At 37.5% G+C, this 21692-nt stretch overlaps 1 protein-coding gene across 2 annotated transcripts in view; it reads right to left on the bottom strand.

Moving 5' to 3' along the window:
- Positions 1-2135: 2135 nt before the first annotated feature.
- Positions 2136-21692, bottom strand: part of ARMT1 (acidic residue methyltransferase 1) — a 46903-nt gene continuing 27346 nt past the window's right edge. For both annotated transcript variants that reach the window (XM_059469565.1, XM_059469562.1), the window contains 7 exons: positions 20290-20475; positions 13589-13906; positions 10804-11004; positions 8870-9043; positions 7867-8109; positions 7080-7316; positions 2136-3585 (listed from right to left, as the gene is read on the bottom strand). In XM_059469565.1, the coding sequence (XP_059325548.1) occupies positions 3388-3585; positions 7080-7316; positions 7867-8109; positions 8870-9043; positions 10804-11004; positions 13589-13906; positions 20290-20475 (1557 nt within the window). In that variant the 3' untranslated portion in view covers positions 2136-3387. The remainder of the gene's footprint in view (positions 3586-7079; positions 7317-7866; positions 8110-8869; positions 9044-10803; positions 11005-13588; positions 13907-20289; positions 20476-21692) is intronic.

The raw sequence follows: 21692 nt of genomic DNA on the forward strand, positions 1-21692 counted from the left end.
AAATCCCTTTTCTCTAATTTTCTACAGAATTTCACTTCATTTTGCTTCATTCCTCACCCTTTTTATTTTAGATGGTCAAAAGAAAAAGTCACAACCTGTAGTCTTACAAAATACTTTGATTTCACATGAAAAATTTGGTGGAATACATTACTTTTTCTCTTGAAATGTACCTGATTCCTCATCTGCTACTTTTAAACTTAAAATCTGTTATGATTTGGGTCATTCATAGTTCCCTTCTCCTGCACCATCATAATGTGCAAAATAATCCAGTAACAGAACAGCTGCAGGAAATTGTGCATGACACACTGAAAATGTGAAAAAGCAAACTGCTTTATTCTGTAATAATAAACTACAGAGCAACAGAAGTCAAAGAGTAATTTAACATGATCTGTCTTGATGCATCTTAATTCTAATTTAGCAAGTACTTGAATACTTTTGCACTTAATTTCATTGAGGAACCACGGTTCTACTACATTAATATTCTGATGCATGGTTCTGCTGTGTTGCAAATAGTGTATTATCAATAATATGATGCATAGGCAAAAATTCAGTTCCATGTACTTTAACACACTTATAACACATTTTTCTTTCTGCTTTGTGATTTTATTTTTACAGTGTTTATGGCATGTAAATAATTTCACTTTAATATCTACAACTGCAACATTTTAATTTGTTGAGTTTTGGCTGGACACTTAGTAAAGTTGTCTTCACTGGAGTTAGTTCAACTGTTATTTGGAGAAAATAAATGTAGTTCTGTAGCTGTACTGCTCTGTGACTTAACATATATTACTTCTACTTCAGAATGCATTGTGTTGATAAATCAAGAATTTTATATACTTTACCACAATAAAAGAGTAATTATGAACAGATAGTAAACTCTTAATCCCACACCTTTTTTAATACAGACAAACCTAATAAAAATTATCTATGGGAAGAGGGGTGTCTGCTGATAGAACTTTAATACACATTTGCTATGCCTGTCTTGTTATGAATGCATCTTGTTTTAAAAAGACGAAAACATTTGAAACAAATGTTCAAAACATTCATAAACCTCTTTGAATTTCTCTATTTTTTTCCCAAAAGAAAGACTTACTTCAGTGCTGTATGGAACAAGCCTTAGAAAAAAAAGTGAAAGTCTGTGATTTCAGGGCTTACTTAAATTATGTAGGTCAAAAATCACCTGAACTTTGTTCAAATCAAATTGCGTCCTATTTATTTTTTTTATTTATTTTTCTTTGGCCAAGTGGAGAAATATGTCAGTGCTCTTCCAAAAGTAAAGCAAATACAGGGAATATTAGTAGTCAGATAACAGGGCATATTCCTTTGTGAACATGGTGAGCATTAATACTTCAGAAAATACAGATCTGTTGGGCTAAAAAAAACCCAAAACATTTGAAAACCTTTATTCCTTATTCTGGCCTTGCTGTGAATGTGAAAACCTGCCTCCTTTGAAATAATGAGAGACCCATGCTGGTGGCCTCTGTGGGGCTGGAGCTCCACTGCTGGTGCCAGGGCTGGTCACAGGGTGCCAGGGGACGAGGCTCGCGGCCCTGACAGAAGACTTCAAGTCTCATTGCAGACATCAGGAAATCATTTTGCAATGCAACCTTACTTCACATTTGTCATTCTCAGAGACTATTTCTTAATGTTATGAATGTATTATCTAGGCTGCATGGACCTGAATTTGTAATGCAATTTACTTAACTTTCAAAATACGGTAAATCGTGTTTTGCATGATATTTATTAATGTGGATGAAAAAAATGGGTTTTGTCCTTTAGTAATAAATCAAAAAGTGCCAATAAAACCAATAAAACACAAAGTGAAACTACTTGTATTATCTCACAAAGAATTAGAAAATTACTGCATCCTTTTTGCATCCTTTTCCACCCTTTAATTCCCCAATCAACATATCATGCTTAAAAATTACATTCCATCCAGCCTTGAACACTTCCAGGGATGGAGCATCCACAAGTTCTCTGTGCAACCTGCACCTCACTACCCACACAAAAAAGAATTTTTTTCTCATATCTAATCTAAACCTGCTCTCTTTCCATTTGAAGTCATTCCCCCAAAACAACATTACATTGCAAAACAAAAAATTAAATTTATTTCAATCCAGTTAGCCACAGAAGCATAAGAATTTACACAAGATTTATTTCTATCTTCTCAAATGACTGATTTTACAAAAGCTTGAGTGTTTATTTCTTTATTTTACAGCAAGTCAATGAGAAACAATTCTTTAGAAGCCAATGAAATAAAAACATGTTTCAAGTCCCCAGCCAGATACCAAAATTACCACTCTTACTTGAAAAGGTGTCATTTTTCTTAAAATAGTGTGTTCTGTTTTACTGAGTGGGTCATCATTCGCTGAGATACTGTAGAAAGCCCACAAATGGTCAAGACAAAAATAAGTAAGTCATCTTTACTGTTCTACACAACCATACAAAACATATAATGGGAAGAGAAAACTAAAACCACAGAATCAAGTTTAAATGTACTATTAAAACAGATTTATTGTCTTTATTTTTTTTTTTTTTAATTCATGATGTTTAACAACACTCAGAAAGCAGTTTTTACTACTAAGAGGTAGTTTTGTACACCTCATCATCAGTTTTGTACACTTCTCTGAAAATAAACACTTTAGTAGTTCAGCTATTTTCTGTAGTGAACAAGAATTCTAAATAATTTTTCATTAACCCAGAAGAATTGCCACTGTGGATTAATTGCCCAAGGAATACAGCAGCTGGAAGCAAACTTTTCAAGACATCAAGACCAAGGCCAACACTCAAATATATTTATATGAGGCACATGACAGGACACTGTGAGAAAGCCTTTGCTGCAAAAATTATTTTTTTTGTTTTGCCATACAAGCAGACAAAAGCAACCAACAGAAGAAAAAAAACCACTCTTGTTCCAAAATCTTCTATCTTGCAGACAGTTATCTTGAAGCTAAAGCCCTTATGTGTAAAAATGCAGAGATGTCCCAGGAGGCAAGAATAACAGCAGCAGAGCAACCCCTGCTTGATTTCATCCTTGTCACCTAGAGGTAAAACACAAGGAATGCCACTGAAGTAACTTCTCAAAACTGTGAGCTGACCTTGGGTGACCCATGACTCCAATGCCTCTGCACTGTAACTTGAGGGCATTGTTGATGTGTTGCCTATCATTTTCATAACTGAAGTAGTAAGCTGCCCAGGGATTTTTTGTTTGCCATCTGCAGGCTGCTGGCTTGACTCTACCCATTCCAATCAGTCTCTCCGTTGAAGTTCTAAAAATCAGCCCTGGTTGGTGACTCTGGAGTAGGGACCAGAAACAGGGATCTGTTTTCTGTGGAGGTCCAACAGGTAAGGAAGCCAACGGAGAATTTTACTTTGTTCCATCTCCGTTCAGTGAAGAAGCTGGACGTTTCTTTGCTGCTCCTCTGGGGTCCTTGCCACATCCCTGAGGCAGACACAGGGGAAGAAGTGGTGCTGATGAGAGTGGACCAGCCCTTCAAGGCATGAGATGATTTCATAGTCAGGAAGAGCCAGGCTGGCAATGTCGAGGCCCAGCATCCGCGAGACCACCTCTCGGAAATCTGCCAGCTGCGAGGGCAAACACAAAGGAATAAATCAAATGGGAAGCAAAGGAGAAGTCAGGGAAAACATGGACATATAGGCATATGTACAAACACAAGCACTTGTGTTATCAGTGCTAAATATAGGCATTTCAGCTGTTGCTCAATACAGAGAGCAGCAGAGGACAGAAACAGCACTTTGAGGCATGCATCAAATCACAAAACACAAACAGCTGAGATGTCAAGTATCTCAAACACAAAACAGTTTTCAAGTGTTTCTTTAGTACCTTTCACAAGCATATCTTCCCTGCTGACTGAACTCCAAAAACTGAGGAAAACACTCTTTTACTTGAACCCAGATGACCAAAAACCATACAAACTGGAAACTCTGGTGGGCACTTCCCAGAGCAGAGGTTTTTGCTTGTCCTTGACCACCATCTGCCACCTCTCCCCTCTACCCTGCACTTTCTTGAGAAAAAAGAAAGGAGGAGGTTAGAAGAAAGGTGGAAGTTTTTGGCACATACTGCAGTCTGACTTAGATTTCAATCACGATACAGCCCAAATTCAAGATGCAGCTTAAGAAAATGCCTGTTTTTCTTCTGTGCATGGCTGCTGAAAATGTCATAGGAATAGTATTTGGTAAAGTAATTAATTAAAGACAACAGCTTTCTCTCTGCAGTTCCAAGTGGATACACATCCACAAGTGACTGTCATCACTGCTGATTTACTCTTCTCAACTCACAATATGTATCATTATCAAACTTCAAGGCCTCTTGAACAGACAATAAATTACATAGCCAAAATGACAAATGCCTTAATACTCCTTATCAACACATAAAAGAGGAAAATGTTACTATTTGAGGAAATATGCTTTTCTTGCTCTCTATTTGAATGCCAAGATCTCCATTCCCAAGCATGAAAGAGACTCAAAATGCCACAAAATCATCAGAACCATTAAGAAACTGGACTCGTGTTCTGATGTGGCAACATCCACATTCCACCAATCCTGTCAAAGGCTAAGGTTAAGGAAAAGATGGACAGTTCTGAAATGTCTCCAACCCCAAGAACACTGTGCAGAAATCTAAAGCAGTTCACTCTGTGAGGAAAAGGGTTTGCAGCTTTCCTGAAAACAAGGTCTCAGTTTCTAAGACTTTGCCAAAGGCAGTTTGTTTCAAACCCTGAGGAGCTACCATCGATTCAGAAACACAAATATGGAAACCAATACAGAACAGAGTTGAGGTCTGGGGTCCTCAGCACAAGACAGACATGGACCTGTTAGAACAGTTCCCAAGGAGAGCTACAGAGATGATCAGAGGGCTGAAGAGCCTCTTCTGTGAAGTCAGGCTGATAGAGCTCGGGCTGTTCAGCCTGGAGAAGGGAGGGCTCCAGGGAGACCTTATAACAGCCTTCCAGGACTTCAAGGGGGCTTATAAAAAAAAAAAAAAAAAAAAAAGAAAAAATGGGAGAGTAACACTTTACACAAGCATATAGGGATAGGACAAGGGAGAAGGGTTTTAAACTAAAAGAGGAGAGATTTAGATTAGGAAGAAGTTCTTTACTGGGAGGCTGGTGAGGCACTGGAACAGGTTTGCCCAGGGAACTTGTGGCATCCCATCCCTGGAAGTGTTCATGGTCAGGCTGAATTGGGTTTTGAAAAATCTTGTCCTGTGGGAGCTGTCCCTGCCCATGGGAGGTGTGTTGGAACTAGATCATCTTTAGGGCCCCTTCTAATCCAACCCATTCCATGATTCTGTGATTTGAGAATTCAGTCCCAACTACCTGTACTACCAACGCAGTGAGATGCCTTGGATCAAATGTTGGAACAACGTTATACCAAAATCCCCAAGTTCCCATATATTATACTATATTATATTACATTATATTATATTATATTATATTATATTACATTATATTCTACACTAGTTCAGGAGGTCACTGATGCAGGAGTCTGGCAGTGTGCTAGACAAGCTCCCTTAGCAGAAGCTAAAGATTTTTTTTTAAACATCTGGATCACAGACAGGATAAAGAGGCAGCAAACCTGGAATTTGTTTCCATACAGACTTTACATTGAAAGATCAAGGCAAGTCTCTGCAAAGATCCAGCCTTCAGATGAAGGAAAGAAATAAACAGTACTAAAGACTCAAACACAAAGGTATGCTGCAGACAACAACACTCCTGCTAAATTTTCTTTGCACCTTCCATTCAGTGAGTAAAATTATCAGAATTTAAAAAAAAGGAAATTAATGCAACTTGGAGCATTAACCCAAGATATTGGGGTTTGAGGAAGTTAAAAGCAGATGCTATATTTTATTTTCAAACTGTAGCTACAAGAAAGTAGAAGGGGTCTTATTCCAACAGAAAGAGAACAAAAAGAAAATCCAAAGAATATTGCAACAATATTCAAGTGTTTTGAAACCCCTTGGATTCAGATGGTAAAAAGTCAACATTTTTATTTGTGCTTTTAGCACAATACTCAATGTATGACTGCATGGAATAATTTACTGCATATAATTAATATCTTCTACTCTGTGCCAGATGCTTTGTTTCCTCATGAGATGTATGAAGAAATTAAATCTTCCTTTCAAATTTCTAACCTTTGTTATAAAACAAAACAGCACTAAAGATTTCCAGGGGAAAAAAAAGATTCCCAGGTTGTTGGTCTTCTCTCCATGTAAATTTAAAAAATATTTTCCTAGACTAATTTTCTGAAATAGCATTCTTAAATTTCATCCATAGTCATTGTTAAGGCCAAGATATGCCATAAAGTTTTTAGCTGGGAATCTAATAAAGTTCTAGGTGTTTCTTGTATTTTCCATCCGTCTTTGAATTTATGGTCTATACACAGTTACACAGTAACACAGGCTCTTTGAATCATTTAGGTTGGAAAGGACCTTTAGACTATCAAATCCAACTCCTAACCTGCATTGCCAAGTCCATCACTAAACCCTGTCTAGGTGTCTTTTAAACACCTTTAGGACTGGTGACTCAACCACACCCTGGGCAGCTTGTTCCAACGCCTGACTACGCTGTCAGTGAATAAATTTTGCCGAATATCCAGTATAAACCTCCCTCCCCTCCCCAGCACACCTTGAAGCTCCTTCCTTTCATCCTATCACTTGGTCTGGTTGAATCTCTTACAACTGGCAAGGAGAAAGTGCAAGAGACCAGTGTGTCAGAAACAAAAGGAAACAGGTGAGAAGTTGGTAAATTCTATACCTAAGATATACCTAAGAACCTTAAGAAAGATGCTAGGATTTTACAGCATTTTAATACTTCTGTAAAAGGTGATGTAATATTTTGTGATGAGCAAAGAAAATAATGCCTGCATTTATTATTCTCTTGTAAAACTTGCAGAAGAGCTTTGCAATCACAACTGTCACTGTGGCTCACAAGTGTGAGCTAAAATTTCCTTGCTTGACAATGTTTGGAACACTTTAAAGCACAGTGGATAGCTGCTCCAGATATACCATTTTCATACACTCTAAGGAACACCTAGCACTTGTCAAATACCTCTACACCCACCTGTCTCTCTCTTTTTGCTAGTTCTGCAAGGGTTGTTTTAAGCAACTTCATCTCACTGGTAACTGCTTCTAACATATTTTTGTTTTTTTCTTTATCTTCAGTAGCTTTACGCTCCTTTAAAAGAAGTTCTGATTTGGCAGATCTAAGTTGTTTCTCAGCTTTTTCTTTCATTCTTTCCAATTTGTCTTGAGACTTATTGAGTTCTTCTATTGTTCTGTTCTGCTCCAAAGTTTTGATCTGCCATAAGATAAGGAAGTTTTAAATTTGTCATACTTTTTTATCTAACTTGAGCAAACAATAAAAATATCAGTAGTGATCACAAATAAGCACTTTAGTGAGGTTTCTTTTGGGTTCTTCATTAAATCATCACATGTACATGTGAACTGAAAAGTTATTTAAGGAGACAGGCCTATTTCAACACAATTAACAAAAATATTTTTCCTTCAAAGACAGTTAATTCTCCACAGGTTTTGTGAAGAGAGGTATCTGGACAGAAAAGGAAATCCACAGTGAAGGTTCACTCTCTTTCCTGGAAAAAGAGTACTAAAAAGAGTTGTCAAATATTCTGCTGGTAAAAATAGCCCAAAAATTTACATTTTGCTTTGCAGATGCTACTTAGCATATCAAGACAAAATGCAAAATACTCAAAATATTGTAGTATTATATTTGGTTATGCCACCTAGATTTAAGCAGTTCTCCATGCACACTTTTATTTTAAATTAAGTCCAGCTGTATCCAACTGGAATAGAAAAATGGATAGAAGTACAAATGTAATCTTTTAACTCACCTTAAGTTCACTGGTTTCAGACAGCTTGGCTTTGAGATCAGTATTTGCTTCCCTTGCCAGATCAAGCTGCTTCTGTAGCCTCTCGATCACCTTATGTAACTTTCTGACAGTGAGATTGGCCTCATCCCTTTCCACAGCTAAGGCAGCCCTTACTTGCTTCTCTTCTTCCAGCTGGGTTATTTTCTGCCGCAGAAGGTTCATGTGCAGCTCTCTGCTTTCTAGCTTTTCTTTCTGAGCCTTCAACTTGATTTCCAAACACAAGGACATTTGAAAAAATAAATGTGAGAGACCGTGGTACTACATAATCACAAATTTAATCCTCATGTTGCATTTATAACCTGAGCTCTTTTTCCTCTCTTGAAAACTTTGTGAGGAAGTATGAACATATATACCCTCACTTGATACTCCTTGTATTACCAATTCATTGTGCTTCTCTATTGTTTTAAACCTCACACAAACCCAATTCCCAGCTCTATACCAGTCTGACAAGCCTAAACCCAAAAGATTTTCCTATGTCGTAACAGGATGACAGAGACTTGTTTGACCAAATTTGAACAGACTTGTTCCTATAGGAACAACTGAATGAAGGAACAGTTCTTGTTGGAAACATTGTAATTCTTGGTGAAGTACAACCAAGACCCTACTAGTTTCTAGAGAAGTTTGTGTAATGTGCCTCCCTCCTTGGCAGATCCCTTTAGATTTAAATATTACTGGCAGTTGTTTACTGAACTATAAATGCGTATTAAAAAGTAGACAAATATACAGATATAAACATCCATAACTTCATAGTTTTTCTGAAAAGCAGTATCATGTTCAACTGACTGGCAGGCTTAGTTATTTCAATATGCAGCCTTTTTGCACAGTTTGCAAACATTCACTATCTTCTTTTTATGTCAAGGATATCTTAGAAACTCCTTGCACATATACAGTCTGCTGCCTCTAGCAAGCCATTACAGAGATACAGCCATATGTTTATCTTTGAATGGTATGTCTTTTTGTATACCTTCCTTCTGAGGCTGTATGCCACAGTCTTGTTCTCAACCACTGCATCCCCTTCCAGTTTCACCAGCTGCTCTACCCGGGCCAGAATCACATCCATGGCCATATCAAATCCAACCTCTCCTGCTAGACTGTCCAGCTTCATCTTCTCATTAAGCTGCTCCAGAAATTTCATATACTAAGATGTGGGAAAGTGGGCAGAAGAATAATAAAATTTCATTCAAAGTCATGAAGCACAATTTAAAAGCAATCCCCACTATAGCGGCAGCCAACACTATGTACAAGTACACTACAAGAAATAATATACTGAAAGGGTGTAATTGGGCACGCTCCTGACACAACTGCAAATTCTCCATATGTCCTTTTCTTAGTCAGCACTTACTTTGTCCATAAATCCCTAGATCTACTGTATTTATCTTCTTAGCAAGAAAAATTGGGTTTTGCTTCTCTGCAGCAATGGGTAGGCCCTGCTTCTGGCTCCAGTTCCTGTCTGGAGCTCTGTTGTTTTACACGGCCATGCATGGGCAGGGAGAAGTTAGAACGGGCAGCTGTGTCCCAAGTCCCAAATGGACTGCCCCACACTGTCAGCTCTCAAACAGAGAGAACTGGTACCAGTGGTGCCATGAATGACATACGATGTAGTCTGAGGAGACACAGCAATGTTAACACCCTCAGCCTTCAGCCCTTCTTTGGAACAGTAAGAGATAAGTTACTGGTTTACAAATTGCTTTTAAGGTTATTTTAATTGCATCTCCATCTGGTTTACTGATATGAATACATACAGATATCTAATAGCATTTAATCCAATTTTTCCTTCTTTCATCCTGTTCTTTAAAAATTGCTTTAGTCTCTTGCTCTCAATTAGCTTCTCTTGCAAAATCCAAAACCCTCCTCACTAAGAACTGTTTCCCTTTGTCTCTTCCTACTTCTGGTGTAAACCATTATCTTAGCACAGAACCAACAAAATAAATAAAAAGAAAAAAAAACAAAACACCATCAAAACAGTTTCACCATTTGTTCATTACTAAGAATACCTTTTTGTTTCATGATATTTCTGGTTCAAATAACTAAAAACAGCAGCAGCAGAGAAAAGCATTGCAGTTATTCATTGACAGGAAAAAAATTGCAAAAAAAATCATTGCAGCAACATGTAGAGAATAATTTAAGAATCTAGGGCCACATGTTATTCACAAAGGAAACAGAGCAGAAGGAACACCTCCTTTTTCTAATTTTCTCCCAATGTGATGGATGCCTCATTCAAAAAAGTTATTTTATCATAGTCTAAGACAAAACAAATAGGACAAAACTGTTGCTTCCTCTAAGCACTAATCCTGGCCTGGCAACATGCTGCAACTTTGCTTTTCATAGCTGTAGTGTTTGGCTTTCCAGGTACTATGTCATTTTTCAAACTCTTTGGTATGTGAATGAGTTATAGGCTAACAGTGTGTTCATTCATACAATTAGACAAAAAACCCTAGTAGTCATAATTGCCTAATAATATAAAAGAATCAAAGACACAACACAAGGTCTTGAGAGATTGAAGATCATATTATGTTTTAGAGAAAGATATAAAGATGAGAGAAATTTTCAGATCAAAGAATAATTGAAAGACTTCTGATTGGGTATTGACAGGGACTTCTTTTAAGCTCGTAGTTTGGTTTTGGGGTGGTTTTTTGGGTTTTTTTTTTTGCTTGGTAGGTTTGGGGTTTTTTGGGGAGGATCAGTTTTTTTGTTTGTTTCGTTTCACAGTAATGAACTCAAAAGCTTAGTTATTTCTTCCAATTGTTGGTCAAAGATAAGGTATTATTACTCCCTACATCCTGTCTGATTTTGCTGTTTCACATTACTTGCACTGCTCCAGTAGACTAAAGCAATACAATGAGCTGTGCCTCTGCCTTTAGTGACTTCCATTCAAAAGTAAATAATGTGTGCAACTACTTTTTGTTTCTCAAGCTTCAAACCATCTTGCATCAGGTCTCCATTTAATAATTCCTCTTCCAAGTGCTTCAGTTGATCGTGGAAATTCTCAGAACATTTTTCAGCTTTCCTGCTCCTCTCCAGGGCTTCATGGTACAATCTGGTCTGATTTTCCAAAGCTTTAGTCAATTTAGCTAATTGTGTTTCAAGCTGAGATACCATCTAGGGAGCAAGCAAAACAACAAAGCATATGGGGTTAGGTGGGAAATGCTAGAAGGATATGAAAAATAAATTAAATTATCAAAAATAGGGCAAAATATCTATCTTTAAAATATATGCCTTTAAAAAGTCAAAAAGAAAAATCTGTAACCACCAGCAAAAAATTGTAGAAGTGGAGACAACCCAAAAATGAACAGCAGATACTATAAATAATATTAATCAAATACAATTACTCTGTATTAAAAAATCAATACAAAGTAATTCAGACACAAAATTTCCAAAGATGTGGGCACAGCAGCAATGCCTGGTAGTCAGCTATCATTCCTTGAAATAGGCCAAAGAAATCACTATTCTATTGAGGAGTTGATTAGAAAAAGCATGTAAGTTATTTAGAAAATACATGCAGCATGTAGGGGAGAATGTAGATATGGATAATTAAGTCTCAGAGGAGTGTTTCCCAACTGGTAACTGTTAAGCAGTGTTCAAAAGATTGTGCTTTAAAAAATATTAGTAATAATAATTTCTGTAATCTAACCAGAGCCCAAGGATAAAAGGATAAAATCTCAAAATGAGCAATTAGAACCATTTTGAAAAAATTTCTAATTCTTCATTGTTAACTTTACAACACCTGCATATAATGTAATGGATATTAAATTGTAAACTATTCATAAATTAAATACTTTAAAGCATCTGGTTATGCCACTGCCAAATACTGAAAGGCAGTTCTATACACCAAGTTGCTTGTTTCCCTCTGTATTCTTCTTACTGTCATATAATTATTTGGTTACATAGTTAACTATAGTGCATTTGAAACTCAGTGTTCAGACACTAATCTCCAAGCAGCCTCTTAATTTTAAACATCTTGTTGGTTCCTGTTAATAAAATTAACAGTAAGTACACAGAGCTCTCATTCATTTTAATGGCACTGAAAGGTTTCCAACTCAAACTGCAATTAAACACAAACAGTTTGCCCCAACTTGCCTAAAACCATTGAAATTACTGATGCTTATGCAGTAGACAACACTAAACAATAATAAATCTGCAAGAACCCACAAAGATATTTTATGCTATTTTGCATTTCACATCATCCAGCAGGAACAAGAATTTCAGTAACCACAGAGGTGCTACTGCCAGGGAGCCTACAGCCCCTTTATCAGGTTGCAGACGGGGTTTTAGAGGCTTCAAAGATCCCTAAACATGAGAAAGTGAAGGACTACACCACAGAAGCAGAGCAGAAGCTGTCATTTTATCATCCTGGGGCATCATGATGTAACTTTCATCCTTGGCTTAGGGACAATCCACAAGGTAGGCATTTCCTAAAACAACGTTGCAGCCTTGTTACCCACCCATGCCTAATCCATCATTTTATAAAGGCTGCATTTTTGGTCCTTCAGTTCTGACCTCCACAACTTCTCATTCCTAGGACTAATGCAGCTTGATCAGTCAACCTGCAAAATAAAAATCCTACTTTTTGTTTCAATGTGGCTACTGGATAATTTCAGACTGCAACAATTTTACATGTGACACAAAGCAGGGTCTGAGTGTGGATCTGCAGGAGGGTAGGGAGGTTTGCAGAGGGATCTGGGCAGGCTGGATCAATGGGCTGATGCCAGTGTATGAAGTTCAGCAAGGCAAAGTGCCAGTTCCAAGTGCCAGGTCCTGCCCTTGGGTCACAACATTGCTGCAGGCTGGGCAGAGGGGCTGGGAAGCTGCGTGGTGGAAAAGGATGTGTGGCTGCTGGTGAAGAGCTGGCTGAAACTGAGCCAACAATGTGCCCAGGTAGGCAAGAAGGCCAATGGCATGGGTTTTTGTTGGGTTGGTTTTGGTTTTAAGTACCTCAACAAAATGCAGAGGATATTTTCAAGAACTATTTCCAGCCTTGGACAGAATACAAAACCATTTGCTACTCACATCAGCAGGAGATGCTAGAATTTCAAAATCTAGCAAGAATATTAAAGTTGATTTTTCCTGGCATTCTGATTCACTTTTCCCCTGAGCTGTCCCTCCTCCATCTATACATTCAAACACACCTTTGCAAACCACCAGCCCAAATGCCTCAAGCCAGAGTCCTCCTTTTGCCTTCTTGGATGCTGAATAATGCTTAGATGTAAGTGTAAAAACACATCTTTATTTTTAGGTGCAGGTTTTGAGGATTGGAGGGAAAGAAGTTGCCTGTGGCAACTCATCAATTATATCTGCTTTGAGAAAGAAGTCAGTTCTTGAAGTCACCATCGTAGCAGCAAATCCATACTTGTTCACAGGTTTTATTAAATCATAGCAACCAAATAGCCACTTTTCATGTCTGCTGGCACAGAAACCAAATTTCAATGTTGTAACTGAAAGACCATTCCAAGTCTTTTCTTCTTAACATCATCTATTATTAATTTAATTTCTGAACTCTTCCTGTTTAGTAAAACATGAATGCTTTTCCCCTCTTAACTTATATCAATAGACAGCAAAATTAAAGTTTTCTGTAATTCCAAAACCCAAGCAGAAAGAACCAATACTCTACCAGATGAATAAAATTAAAGAGAACCCAAAGAGAATAAATACACACATTGGGCAAGTGCAGTAGTTGCTGACTTACTATTTCGTTATTCTTCTCTTTGCAATTTATTTCTTGGATCCTCTCCAAAATGGTGTTCCCAGAAGGTTTAATTATTGCAGATTCACAGCTGAGCAGGGTAGCAATTTCTTCTTTAAAAGCCTCTAAAGAGCTCTGAGCAGACCTGGCCTCTTCTCTGCTACTCTTCAAGCTTGCATCTAACTCACTGCAAGATTTTTTCAGATTGTGCAGCTCCTGCTTTGAGGTGTCCAAAGCTTTCTGGTTAACAGTCAGTTTCTCTTGGAGGTTTCTGATCTTCATCTCTAAACTCTGCTTCTTTATTATAGCACTGTCAAGATCCTAAAGCACATGAAAAATTAAACAAGACTTTTAGAATCAGTTATAAACCCTCTCCACAAGACACAAATTAAGGAATAACTCAGGAGCAGGTACTGCAGACAGAGAAACTAGGACCCACATTGCCCCTATTTGCTCAACATCAGGGTCTCATAGGGGAACTGCCACTGAAATTGATGAAAACCTTGCCTGCTGTAATCACACTAAAGACTAACCTCTTATATTGGTTTGCAAAAAGGAATACATAAATAAAATTTTCAGGTGAATAAAACCAAATTTTTTTTGTAAAACTATTGAAATCTTGCTTTTCCATCCAGACAATATGGCCTGAAAAACAAGGAGTGAAAACGACGCATCACAAATAAAGCCAAAGTACTACAACTGAGAGGGGAAAGGATGGGATAGAATAGAATATTTCAGTTGGAAGGGACCTGCAGTGATGGTCAACTCCAACTGCCTGACAATTCAACCACAGACACAACCAAAACCATAGACACAATCCCTGAACACGGTGATAAGAGCTGATCTCTGAGATCAGTTTTTCTGACAAAAAGTTCATGTGACAGAAATTCCTGAGATTATTTATTCACAGAAATGGGAAGTGAGGGACCAGACAAACCAAGGCTTGGTTGGGAAGGAATAAAATATAGCCGGTGCATATGTATCTATACAATTTGTATATAAATATTGACCTAACAGGTCAGAGCAGACAGAAAGAATTGTGCATCCTGACCCATGACACAAAACCAAATTATGACAGAAAAAATAAAGAAAAATAACCATGTAAACATAAAAAATAAAGTCTCTCCTTTCCCCACAATACCAATATTAAGAGTACTTACACACACATATACAGGAAAAATATTTGCAGCAAGACCAACTAAAAGTACAGCAAAGCCTAGGTCTTCATTTCTCAGGGCATTTATTGATTGGGAAGAACAAATGGGAAAGAATATTATTCCACACATGACAAAATTACTCCAGAGGATGGAATATTTACAGAGAGGGACTGGATTCTCTGGAGGTCTCAGTGATAAGTAGAGGCTCAGTAAGTGGACTGATATGAGTTAAGGTCATGCACACTGGACTTAGAGAACTGTTCCCAGAGCAGTTATGAATATGGTGATTACTCAAGGGTCTGTGTGTGCTTGCTGTGGAGCACAGCATGTCATTTGTCTTAACAGAATACCTACCAATCAAACAGTTAAATCTGGGAGCATTTCTGTAGATCAGCAGGGAGGGTAGCCAAAAAAAAAGGAGTTTGCAGGACACTTTTAGAAAATAAAATATAAAAATATGACACTAAAACCACTAAAATTTTTAATAGCAGCAAAAATGCAAACATGCAAAAACGTAAATAAAAACAACCCCTGACATTTAGGAAACTGTTTGCTATTTCACATTTCTGAAGTAATTTTAGAATTGTTTTAGAAACAAATGTTGGCCTGATTCCTTGCCAATTTCTCTTTTTTATTCTAGACATGTCCTATTAATAGAAAATTCCCACCTGTGCTCAGAACTACATTATGGTAATTACAGCAAAGAATAAAGAGTCATTTATTTCAATTACAGTTTTCAGCAGTGTGTATTTTTCCTTTCAGAAAGGCAGTGCTAAAATGGTTTGCCAGTACCAGGGAGCTTCCCTAATCGCCATCTTGTTAAATTGCGAACATCTGAAAACAAACATAGTTTATTAAAAAGATCAAAGTCTAAAATAAAGAAGAACAAGCCACCAAACAGTGGCTGGGAAACTGCCTGGCATAAAAGCAGCTGGGGGTGCTGGTTGACAGCAGCTGAGCATGAGCCAGCTGTGCCCAGGTGGCCAAGAAGGCCGATGGCTTCCTGGCCTGGATCAGCAATGGTGTGGCCAGCAGGAGCAGGGCAGGGATTGTCCCCCTGTACTCAGCACCGGTGAGGCCGCACCTCAAATGCTGTGATCAGTTCTGGGACCCTCAGTTCAGGAAGGACATTGAGGTGCTCTGGTGTCCAGAGATGGACAACAGAGCCGGTGAAAGGTCTGGAGCACAAGTCTGCGAGGAGGACCTGGAGAAGCCGAGGGTGTTTGAACTGGAGGAGGCTCAAGGGAGACCCTATCACTCTCTACAACTGCCTGGAAGGAGGCTGGAGCCAGGTGGGGGTCAATCTCTTCTCCCAGTTAAGAAACATAGGAAATGGCCCTGAATTGGGGCCAGGGGAGGTTTAGATTGGGTATTAGGAAAATATACTTCATAAGAAGGGTTATGAAGCACTGGAACAGGCTGCCCAGGGAAGTAAGTGGTGGAGTCACCACTCTTGGAGACATACTTAGGGATATAGAGGATATTAGGATGCAGGATACTGTATACAGGATACTTAGGGACGTGGTTTAGTGGCGGGTTTGGCAGTGCTGGGCTAACTGTTGCACTCCATGAACTTACAGGTCCTTTCCAACCTAAATAATTCCATGATTCTATTAATACTGACACCCCAATCAGCAGTATGCTCTCAACAGACTAAATTCAACTATGTATACATATACAAAAAAGAGCCCAGATTACATTAACAGTAATAATAAGGTATTAAAAGAATGGAGGTATTTTCCAGATCAATTCTTACACCAGCTGCACCTCCAGTTACTACAGTTGTACCATTAGGATTGCAAACTAGTTTGCTCTTATCTCCTGTCTTCTCAAGTGATTCAATCTGGAAATATCTGTGATGCCTGCTGAAACCTGCCTCTAATATTTTCTTAATGGCATCTTATAAACAAAAACAAAAACAAAAAATATCCAGGTTCTGAGAAACTCATTCCTGTATACATCTGTTGGGACAAGAAAAACCTAAAATCATTTGGCTGTCTCTCCTACAATCTAAGTATTTGTGTATATTCAAAATGTAGCCATGTTTCTCAACTTCAATCAAAGTCCTTAAATAAGGTTTTCATATTTTAATTAACTCTTTTCATAAAATAGATTTATTTTAATACATTTATATTGATTAGAAACTACTTAGATCTATTTTGTTAATTAACATAACAATATAAGCCAATATTGAATACTGAAGAGTATTTTCTTGGTTAATTTTGCATCAGTAGTACATGCAGATACATTTGTATTAATTAAAATTGCTTGCATACATTTCAAGTATGTTCTTTAATGGTTTTGCACAGTGCACATCTTTGCAAAACAAATGTTTAAAATAACACTTCAGAGGGAAATCACAAATATTTCCAGGTTGAACCATCAGCAAAGATGTGAAACAGAACAAGAAAGTTTACTAGTTCTTGTGGTTCATCTGTGGCAATGCTGTATTTAAGTTAATCTGGAAGAATATATGCATCCTCTTCTATATCTTAGGTAAATAGCATAGAGGAATTTATTAAATATTAAAAAGAAACTTGCTCACAGCAAGTAAGACATTTTAGAGGACCTATAGACACTATCAAAGAATGTTATAACTCTCTAATTATGATTAGCATAATCAGGGATCACTCTCTGGAAATACAGAAAGAAAGTTTGGGTATTCTGATCCTCAGTCTAGAAATCTGGGCAGGATTTAAAAGTTGTTTTTCATCAAATACAAATTTGATATCCCATGCAGCCATAATAAATGTATGCACAATATTTACAGATTTCCAGAAGCAAAATCTTGCAATATTCTATCAGAAGCATGAGAAATTCAGAAAGAAATAGAAGAATATATTCAGAAATAAATAAAAATAATGGATTAGGAAAAAAACAGCTTCTTGAATTGTATTTTTTTACTTCTATTAGCTTCAGGAATTATTGGCTTTTACTCTTTGCTGCTTGATATTGTCATGCATGGAGACTGAGAGGGGAACAGATAAAATAATTGTTCACTTGTTAATGTTCCTCAAATGAAGACCAGCTAACTGCAACAAATACTCAAGTATTAAACATGCTAAAGAATACTTTAAATATATTAACCTCCAAATGTAATTAACTGGATTTCATTTTATTCAGTAAGAATTTTTGAATACAGGCAGCTACTTCCTCCTGGGGCATTAAAAAAAAAAAAAAAAGCACCTGATCAAGAGAAGGAATTCACAGAGTTCCTAAGGAATGGCAGTGGAGAACTACCTGGCAATTATAACAGGCAATTATTCAGAGGGGTGGCAGGGAACAGTGTGGTGACCAGAACTTGGTGGAGATGACTGACAGAACAGTGTGATGGTCTCTATATACACTTAGGAAGAATTCTAGGAGAAAATTTGGCGAAATACTGAAGATGGCCAAAATGTTCGATCCTGAGAGCTGCTGGTACACACAGGCAAGTCTCTTGTACTCAGCTTTGCTGGGTAAATGCAGCTACAGGCAATTCCATTAATTAAGTCCAAAACCAGCCCAGAACCACACAGCCAAGTATGAGTCTTCTGGCACAGAGCAGTATGGATTTCTGCTTCTCACCTTGACAGGGGAACATGTCACAGCACATGCAGCTGCGTCCATGTGCTGAAACTGTGCAGAATGAGGTACACGGTGAAGTCAGACGGGCTTATGCCACTGGTGCCCCTCCTGTAACCAAGCCTCACACCCATCAAGGGAACAGGGGATCCCACACTTCACACAAGAGGACTTAAAGCATTTTTTGTTTTTTCCTTTCTTTTTCAATACTGACCTTCTTCATACGATTTTGTGAATGCAAAACCTTTTCAACAGATCTACTCAGTGTCTGAAAATCTGAGTTGCTAAACTGAAATTGCACTGGAGGAATCTGCAGCCTCTATGCAGATGGGGCTTTTCAAAGGCAATGCTTTTGAAAGGCAACACTAATAATTTAGAAAGATATTTCTGTAAAATTGGTTAAATAAATTATGTATTTGGCACATGCAAAATAATGATAGGAAAATATTTTTCAGAAAACAGCTCAACTTGGTAAATGTTTTGGGAGTCAGAGTAAACTTGAAAAACAAGCCACAAATGGAGCCCTGATCTTGATTTAAAACATCTCCTGATTCTGGTTTACTGAGAAAACTGCACTCTGTTCTTCCTCACACACCTGTGTTTGAAGTGAAGCATGAAAACAAAATGTTTGCAAAAAGGACCTATTTAAGTTTTTGGTTCAGGCTCTCTCTCTGTTCCATTGAGTCTTAGAAAATTGTACACAGCTTGGTAAGAACTATTTTCAGCGGTAATAAAAATTTATTACCCTTGTGGTACTTACATTTATCTTCCGCACAAATTCTTTCTTTTCCAGAGCAGGCTGCCAGCTATTTCTCATCTCCTAAGTATTTTGCTAACAACCAGATCAGAACACTATATCCTTCAAAGTGTATGGTGGGTGTCTCTTCTTCAGGAAAAGAGGAATGCCAGGGGTGGGGAAAATGCTGTACTACTTTGGAAAACTCACTTGCATGAGGTTGTCTTTATGTTAAAAATTCCTACAAACTCAATCACACACAGCTCAGCTACGCATTTGGCGGTCTGAGTTTCTTATTTTCTCACATTCTGGCCATCAGCTTTAACTGCACTGTTTCACCTGCAGGAAATCTTCATTCTGGCTTCACTAAACTGCTTCCTTTCCATAGACATCACCCAAAGTGCAGAGCAATAAGAAAAATTGCTACAGAAATGCACTTTGTTCATCCATCCTTTGAAAAATACGAACTCTTAATGGGGAGTGCTCCTGGAGCAATTCAATCCTTAAATCACATCCTTTTCCTTCACAAATCACAGCTAGGTGAATTTGGAATACCTGACCTACGACTTAACTTACATTTCTCATCTGACCACCCTTCCTGCTGCACAGATTTCCTCTAAGGCTCCCCAACAGTGAAACTTCTTGCTTTCCTGCAAGAGCCATTCTATTGCTACAACTTTTGGGCTGTGAGTCAATGGTTATGAAATACAAATTTATAATGCAGTGAAAAGATAATCTAGGGTGTATGGAAGCCAAGACACTTAACCTGCCAGTGCTTTAAGAGAAAGAATAGTGTCAAATCAATTCCTTTTAATTTCTCATTAGAATTTTTGTAAAATTGAGTAAAAAAATTCTCAGAGGACTTGCAGTATGAAATCAATATTATTTTAAAAAGCATTTTTCACCACTTCATACTTGTGCCTGAGATATTAACAATATACACATTAATTTATTTACATGTTTGTGCAAGCACAAAGGTTACAAAACTAAGAAGACAGCAAAACCAGAAATTTGCAAAGAGCATTGAAAGCCATCAAATCTACCTCAGATCTACTTTACAAAATGTCATTGTTTAATCTTCATATCTCACTTTCAAAAAGTTGAAAATAACCTTAGAAAAATGTCCTTTTTAGGAAAGACTCTAATCAACATAATTTTTTCTCATGCAATTCCTATTGAAAATTAATTTGAAATTTCAAGAAAACATTTGAAAACCAGACAAGCATACACGCCATGCAATTATGTACCTTACTAAGTTTTTCCATGTCTTGGTAGTATCCTGCTGCCTTTTTCTGCTCCTTGGCCACTTCTGAAACCAGTCTCATGATAGTTTCTCTGTTAGCTTTAGACTCTATCTCATGGACATTCACAGCTTCTTGAAGAGCAGCAACCTGGTCTTTTAGTGTCACATTTTCTTTACATATTTCAGAGACCTTGAGAAATAAATCAAATATTAGTAGCTTCTTAAAAGCTATTAAAAATTAAAAATATTCATCCCAGTTATACCTGCTCCTAATCATGCCAAAAACGACTCAATGTTTCTGGTGACCCCTAGGTTGGACTTATAATTGCACGCTACTGCTCCTTTAGAAAAAGAGTAGAAAGACAGCTAAAACCATAGAATTATATTCTCACCATAAACCCCCACCTTGGCTAAATGTGACTGAGATTTGCTCCCACACAGAGTTTATGATGTATTAAACAGGTGGAGAGCTACTGCTGCTGCATATCCATGCTTGACACGAGGCAGGTCAGAAAACAGACCTTGCAGCTCCTCCATGGGAAAAGCAAACCATTCCAGCCTGGCTTTTTCAGATGTGTGCCTTTCATTTGAAACAAGAAAGCTGCAATTCATGCTCAAAACTTTTTAGTTTTAGTTAGAGGTTGGAGTTAGTAACAGATATTTCATAAGCACATTCAAGTACAGGGCCAAATACCTGATGTGCTGACATTATGAGCAGCCAACACCTTGGAAAAAGGAGTCCTTTCCAGGAGGATTCCAGGGCTGTTCTGGTACACTGTGCTATTTCCAGTCAGTGGAATAGACAAATGTGGGCACTTCAAAGAGTGAGCAAAAAATGTACCCTGATTCCTGCTGGCAAGACATTTGTTAAGACTAAAACAGATCAATTCTGTCTTAAATAAAACCATAATGTGAAAAAGAAGCTAAGTAGATGTGCCAAGACCCCAGGAAAACTAGTTGCTAAGGATTCCTAAGGCACAGCTTTCAGCACAAATTAGATTTCCCAACTAGATTTATTACTACTTTGTTAAAAGACATGAAAATATGTTTTTTAAAGCTCTAACGATTAATTATTAATTATTAAAGCATGCAAGAGTGCATCTTGCGTGGCAACATTTTTACAGCATCTATTAAAATTTGAATGTGCTTGTAATATTATGAGGGCGTACACTCACTGGGATACATACCTAGATGATCTTGATTTATTAAGACTGTAATCTTACAATAACATGAACATTATGAAATAGAATTTCTCCAAATATCTATTGTGCTCCAAAGTAAAGAAAAATAGAGATCAAAGAGTGGACAGAAGATGAGTCAAATGCATAAAATTAGAATAAAATTACTTTCAGAAGCACTGACAGATGTTAAAAGAATATACAAGCAACTTTCTTTTCCTAAATGGAA

This window comes from Ammospiza nelsoni, chromosome 3, assembly GCF_027579445.1.
Source record: "Ammospiza nelsoni isolate bAmmNel1 chromosome 3, bAmmNel1.pri, whole genome shotgun sequence".
NCBI classification, from domain to species: Eukaryota; Metazoa; Chordata; class Aves; order Passeriformes; family Passerellidae; genus Ammospiza; species Ammospiza nelsoni.